Here is a 6,656-nt window from a genome sequence, read left to right as displayed (position 1 = left end):
GACTAATAAGAGGAGGGATTAACTCTTTCAAGGATGATGAGATTGTGAATGCATCAGTTGTGTCACTAATGTCTAGTTAATAATCCTGCACTTTGGTGTGCAGCATTATTACTACTTAACTACAATTCAATTGCAACAACTCACTTATATTTGCAGGACAAGCAACAAAGTAACATCTGTTCAGTTTATTTAATGCAAACCAGAGCACAGACTTTCCATTCGAACAATGTTCAATATTCGACAATTCTAGGTCTTTAAAAGCAAACAGACCTGTTTGACATCAGATGGAAATACAGTCTCTTTGTCTCTGAGAAAATGTTACTGTAAGACAAAATTACAATAACTTATCAAATCAATCATACAAAAAGCAGTCATTTGGTTTCTATTGCGAGTCTATGCTTTAAAACATTTCAGATGAGATGACCAGCTAAACCCAAAATATGCCAATAAAACACTACAGATACTTAAACTGATCCACTTCATTGAGGGCAAGCTGAACAGTGCGTTACAACGATGTGCAGAAAATCAATCACTCTGTCATTGTCTTTAACTCCAACTTCAAGTGGACACCACAAAAATCACACATGATACTGTAACATGGATTGTGTCAATGCTAAGACTCTTGTTTGTTTGCATTATTGTTCAATATTAGTTCAATAATGTGAGATTATTGAAAAGAGATTAGTGAAAAGACAGAAAATTCAGCCAAAGCGAAAGCGTGTTTTTTGATTTCATTTGTCATCTTATTAAAAAAAAAAAAGGGGGAGTTTAAAATACAGTAGAGTTTGCAGCACATTAAATCTGAATAGTCACATCATTTAGAATTAAATAATGCTGTTCATCAGTGTTTATCAATGTTTTAGACTGCATATGATGAAACAAAATGTAATGCAAAAAGATTGCAAACAAAAAACTGTTTCAGACCATTAGTTCAAGAGAAATAAAAATAATATAAAAGGGAAACTGTAGCCAATAGAAGCCACTCCTTTATTAAATGTAATACATTTCTTGTGGTTGAGTACTCCGATAAAACACTCTTACAAACTTCATATGCTAGCAATCGCCTACAATGTAAAATTTCAGAGTGGCCAGATAAACTTGTTTTCCTTTCTCTAAGCAAATTATTCAGGCATATGATTTTGAGGCCAAGACGTCTTTTGAATGCACATCTAACAATTTAATTTGCACATGTATTTCCATCATAGTTTGGGTGCATGTCTTCAAAAAAATAATAATAATAATAATAAAATTATCCACCCCAAGCAAAGTGTACACATTTAAGCACATTATGCTAATTTTATTCACATAATCGTACATCCAGAATTTTTAATGCAAATGTTGGGATATGCCATAAAAATGCTTGTTGATGGAAACCCTGGAAGAATCTCATGATGTTGCTAAATAGCTGTTAAACATAAGTGTAATTTGACCACACGGTCATCAAAAAACAAACAAAAAAAAGATAATTTAAAGCTTACACTGTTTAGATCCTATATTGAGCGGTTATGACTTTATAGTAACAACTGCTGTTATGGTGGGCATCTAGATGTTCTTATGTGTGTAAAACTACATTCAGCCTCAAAGCAATAACTTTAAGCAAAAAGGTTCAGACTTTTTACTCATCGAGTCAAACATATGCATAACCTGTTTTTTATATATATATATATATATATATATAAGTTTTGTTTTTTGCTGTGATTCAAACATTTTATTATTCTCCAAGATGATACCATTTCTAAGATCAGATTGGGGCATTTATGAAGAATTGTCATTATTAAGTTCAAAACATTCTGAAATCATATTCAATTGTTACATATATTTTCTGTCAGTACTTCTGTCAGAACAAAAACTCGCGTTCAGCTTGCAGAAATGAAATAATGAAATTTAAAACATCTAGACATCAACCAAGAGTAAAGATGCAAAAGTAGGTGCATAAACGTTTCCAAAATGCTTGTGTGTCTCACTGAAAGGAAAAAAAAAAATAAAATAAAAGAAAATCACACTGCCTGATTCGTCCTGTCGATCCGCAAGACTCTGCACGACCGGGTCGGTCGTTTCTCCTTCCCACGTTTCTGCTGAGCAGCCCGAAGACGTGTTAAAATGTGTTTTTTGGGGAACTTAAGAGTGGTACATCCAAACTGGCTAACTCCTCCTGTATCCCCAGGTAATTTCTCCCGTCTTTGGACCCAACTTCGCCAGCCAGGTTTCCAGCAGTAGACGCTGTCATAAAATCTTGATCCATTCTCACCACCCAATACATAAATCCTGCGTTTCCATCTAGCCACACCTCCGGCAGCAATCCTCCTTGGCAGACCTGGAAAAACCACGGGACTAGGCGCACGGTCACTACCTCCACCCCCTCGCTCAACTCCGACCGCCACCTCCCGCTCTAATCCTGATCCCCGTCCTTCTCGGAAGAACAACACACGTCCTGTGGCATCTAGTGGTTCTGCCTGGGTGTAGTTGCCATTGAGGAACTTGGCGGCATCGCGTAAGTAACCACCAATGGCACAAACGCCACCACGTACTGCTACACCTCCAGCCAGGCAGGTGGCACCAGAGTCAAGCGCGACACGGCTCCAGGTATTTGTAACGGTGTGGTATATAAGCACACCAGCATGCACCACAGCTCTGCTCTGCTCCAGTGTGGTACCGCCAAGCAAATAGAGACGACAGCGGAGGGCAGAGCAAGCAAAAGATCGCAATGGCAATGGCAAACGAGGTCCTGATGCCCAGGTCAGCGTGTTAAGGTCAAATTTTTCAGACGTGTCCAGAAATGCTGCTCGGTTACAGCCACCAAGAGCATATAAAAAACCTCCGCAGCCAAGAAGACCCAACATCGCACGTGGTTCAGCCATCGATGGCTGTTCAATCCAGCGGTTTAGCACGACATCGTACTCATGAAGTGCTGAGGAGACCTCGCTACTCCGCAGGATGCCTCCCGCAACAAACAGTCGGCCTCCGACAGCAGTGCAGCCGGGACAAAGCAGCGAGCCCAAGGCTGCCAGCTTCTCCCACTTCCCTGTACGAGGGTCGAAGCAATCCACCGTGAAGTCCCTTTTCTGTAAAGACTCATCCTCCCTTGGCTTAAGGTCTACACAGACTATTTTCTTCTCAAACATACCTTCTCTAGGCCTCAGCGGTCCTCCCATGCCCTCGGTACTGGCTCGAGGCCCAAGTTCTTGGTTCATTCGGTGGCTCTCTTCAGGGCCAAAAAGACCGGGGCGTAAATGGCGTAACAAATTGGGCATGTGAATGTAACGATCAGCTGGCTGGTATTCTGCCCAGCGCCTTGCTGCATCGTAAACCTCAGTCTCAGACTCCACACCCAATCGATCCGACTCCAACAAGCTGCCGAGAGTCCCTGGGTCCAACAGGAGGAAGTCTCGCTGCCGGGCCACTCGAGGAAAATGCTGGCCTACCAGCCTCAAAGAAGCCCGAAGAAGCAGCTGGTCATGATGTGAACGAGCCAAAGAGTACATGCCCAGGCAATTGTCCACAGACAGGTGCTCAAAAAGGAATCTAACGAACAGGAAAATAAAATGTGAGCATCAGCCAAACAAGACACAAGGTAGAATGATCACATCTAAATTTTACCTAGAGCAAAGGTCCTGCAAAGGCATCACTTGAAGACGATTGGCTGCTACAAACAGATCCTCTGCCGTGTCGAGACTAAGACCGGCTTCCCCTGTATAAACAAAGTGGATAACAGTCTCCATAACAGAAGGGGTCACCTCCTCCAGTCGGATCTCGGTAAGACGAGACTCTACGAGAGGGCTGGTAAACATGGCACGGAAATATGGACTGACAGCTGCTAAAAGAACTCTGAAAAAAGACAAACGGTGCACACGTGTCAAAACGGAATAGTTTTATATGTACACTACCATTTAAAAGTTTGAGATTTGTTATGCAAAAATAAGCCCCTTATGCTCACCAGATTTATAAATATTTTTACATTTATTCTTATGCAAAGTGGAATTTTCAGCAGCCTTCAGTGTCACGTGATCCTGCAGAAATCATTTTACTATATTGATTTGTTGCTCAAGAAACATTTTTGTTGTGGAAATGACTTTTCAGGATTCTTTGATGAACAGAACAGGGTTTCAAAAGAACAGGGTTTATTTGAAATATAATGTCTTTTGTAATATCACTTTTGATCAATTTATTGCATCCTTGCTGAACTAAAGTATTAATTTGTATAGGAATCTTATTAACCCCAAACTTTTGAATGGTACTGTACATCATTATATTGAAATACATATAATTAGAATCTTATCAACAATTTAATGTATAGTTACACCATTTTTTAAACGATTCAAGTTTCATTTTTTATATATATACACACACATATATACACACACACACACACACAATACAGAACTACCAAATTTTGCTACAAGTGTGATTGCATCATATAATAATTGCTGTTAAGTGTTCATCGTCTGTTTGATTACGTCTTTAATAGATTTTTCCGAAGAATTTCTGCCATATGCACACAAACTGACAGTTACCCCTGATAAGCTACTACTAAATATTGTAGAAACGTAATTTTCTGTAAAGTTGCTTTGAAATTTGTATCGTAAAAAGCACTATACAAATAAACTTGAATTGAATTGAGCAATATGACTATCAGACAAACATAACTCACCTGTGACACATAAACTTTTTTCCCTCCACCAAAAGAGTGACATCACACAACTGCTGAGCATCAAGCAGCTGTTTTAACCCTGAATCAGATGACAAAGAGACAAACAAGGCTGATTAAAAAAAAGTGGCTAAATGATTAATCATTGTACTAATCAGTGTCACTTTGCCACATTTGATGAATATAATGGCATTCCATTGTTTTGCTGTTTTTGAAGTACTGAAAAGTTTTTGTTTAATCATTACGGCAGAACAAGATCTGTGGGGTCCAAAGGTCTATCAGTGAAAATGCATCTATTTTGCATTATCATCTAGTTTAAATCTAATCTGACGTTTTAATTACAATGCACTTATTACAATTTGAAGTCTAGTATAGATATAAATGGTATAAAATGAAACAATAAATGTCATCATAGAATCCATAATTCTAAAGTAACAGTATACATAATCCAATGTTCAAAAGCACAACCATCGTCTCACCTTGAGTCACATATTCCCCCAACGGAGTCGAGTAGTCATCAGGAAAATCTTCTTCTTCGGAGTCACTATCTGAGAGAGGTTCTCCTCCACCTCGATCTGCATCCTTCCATGGCTGTGGACGCCAGGTGACCGCGCCACCTTTGACAGCATTCATCTGTGACACGAAGTTCATTTAAAGTACATTGTTTAGATCTGATGCTCATATAGTGACAGTACAATACTGTGCTCACATTTATAGTTTCTAGGGCTGAATATATATATATAGTGGTGGAAATACACTGAATGGTAAAATTACAATGAAGACTTTTAAAGTAGTTTGGATAACCAAATGAGACGATTATCATTATCGCCGCCTCCTTCCTTTGGTCAAAAGTTTTTCTTTTTTTTTTTACAATTTTCTATACTTTTCCCAGGCCTATTGACCTTGAGTCTAAAAGAGGGTGAGGAGACATTGGGTTCGAGTGCCTCAGATGACTTACAACATCTCTAAACTTCTCAGTGAAAATTTAACGCTTACATGTATGGCATAACCTGCTTGAAACCTTCAGTTCGTCCCTTACATTCTTAAGCTGTTCTCGAAGCAATAACTTTTGTCCTCCTTCTCTAATCCCTTCAGAAACACCAGATATTAATGAACAAGAAAGGTTGAAAAGCTGTTTTCAATACATGCAATGAAAATACTGAATTATACACATGCATGTCAAAAACGAATGGGATCTTTCATGCTTTAAAAGATATGCAAGTGGATCTCTGTGACTTAACAAAAATAAGATTAATCGTATATAAGCAAATGACATTGATTAATATATAGTAAATATCCACAGTAGATTTATTATACAGTTTTCTCAAAAGCTATAGTAGCCTGATGTGTAAACACATATTAATACTACACTACATTTACGTTAGTAGATATTACCATTAGAGGAGCAGGTTTCTATCAGAGAGAGTGAGTTGATCCCAGCAGTACAGGACTGTTAGATGGTTTATATTCTCGTATCTCTGGAGGGGTCTCGAGCTCGGGTTTGTGTCTCAAGACAGACGGCCTGACACTCTTCGGCCCGTTCACAGCGCCTTGAGCTTCTCGGGTAGTTTCAGCGCAGATTGTTCGGGTCATCACGGTGTGTTGTCCATCCTTAGCATATGAGCACAAAGATATACCCGCGCGCCTGATGTATCCACACTGACTGCTCCGTGTGGGTTATTAACGGTTGGTAATCCGGACTGGACCAAAGATAACGTAGTCTCGAGAGAAATAAACGGCTGTTTGATCAGTAATATCAACTATTGCTCACAGCTGCCAGCATTGCTCCATGATTGGAGGCGAAGCAAGCTGAGGGAACAACACACTCGTCTTCTGCTTTTCTCATTGGCCTGTTTACCGGATGTGACGGATATTTACTTCCGTTCCAATTGGAACCGAGGGCCGTTTGTTTTAACTCTATGGTTTTAACCTTTTATACAGTCTATGGTTTTAACCATAGACATAAATACCAAAGCTTAAGAAATAATTATTCGAATTATTATAAATATAA

The 6,656-nt window shown here is 39.2% G+C and overlaps 1 protein-coding gene across 1 annotated transcript; it reads right to left on the bottom strand.

Annotated features, from left to right (window-relative positions):
* Window positions 1–768: 768 nt before the first annotated feature.
* On the bottom strand, window positions 769–6,505 carry LOC132122886 (kelch-like protein 1). The gene is made up of 5 exons (XM_059533380.1): window positions 6,041–6,505; window positions 5,125–5,278; window positions 4,649–4,727; window positions 3,598–3,825; window positions 769–3,522 (listed from the first exon to the last, which is right to left on the bottom strand). Exons 1-5 carry the CDS (start codon window positions 6,041–6,043, stop codon window positions 1,998–2,000), a joined length of 1,989 nt encoding a protein of 662 aa, XP_059389363.1. The 5' UTR covers window positions 6,044–6,505; the 3' UTR covers window positions 769–1,997.
* Between the last annotated feature and the right edge of the window lie 151 nt (window positions 6,506–6,656).

This window comes from Carassius carassius, chromosome 41 (genome assembly GCF_963082965.1).
Source record: "Carassius carassius chromosome 41, fCarCar2.1, whole genome shotgun sequence".
NCBI lineage: Eukaryota > Metazoa > Chordata > Actinopteri > Cypriniformes > Cyprinidae > Carassius > Carassius carassius.
The sequence above is the reverse complement of the archived record's forward strand: the minus strand, read 5'-3'. Positions and strand labels throughout refer to the sequence as shown.

What these genes read in the sequence shown, in the direction of transcription:
- LOC132122886 (XM_059533380.1), bottom strand. An exon ending in AAAAAGTTTATGTGTCACAG is followed by an intron (nt 3,826 to 4,648) that starts GTGAGTTATGTT and finishes GTCTTTTTTCAG; the next exon opens with AGTTCTTTTAGCAGCTGTCA. An exon ending in TTGCAGGACCTTTGCTCTAG is followed by an intron (nt 3,523 to 3,597) that starts GTAAAATTTAGA and finishes CCTGTTCGTTAG; the next exon opens with ATTCCTTTTTGAGCACCTGT.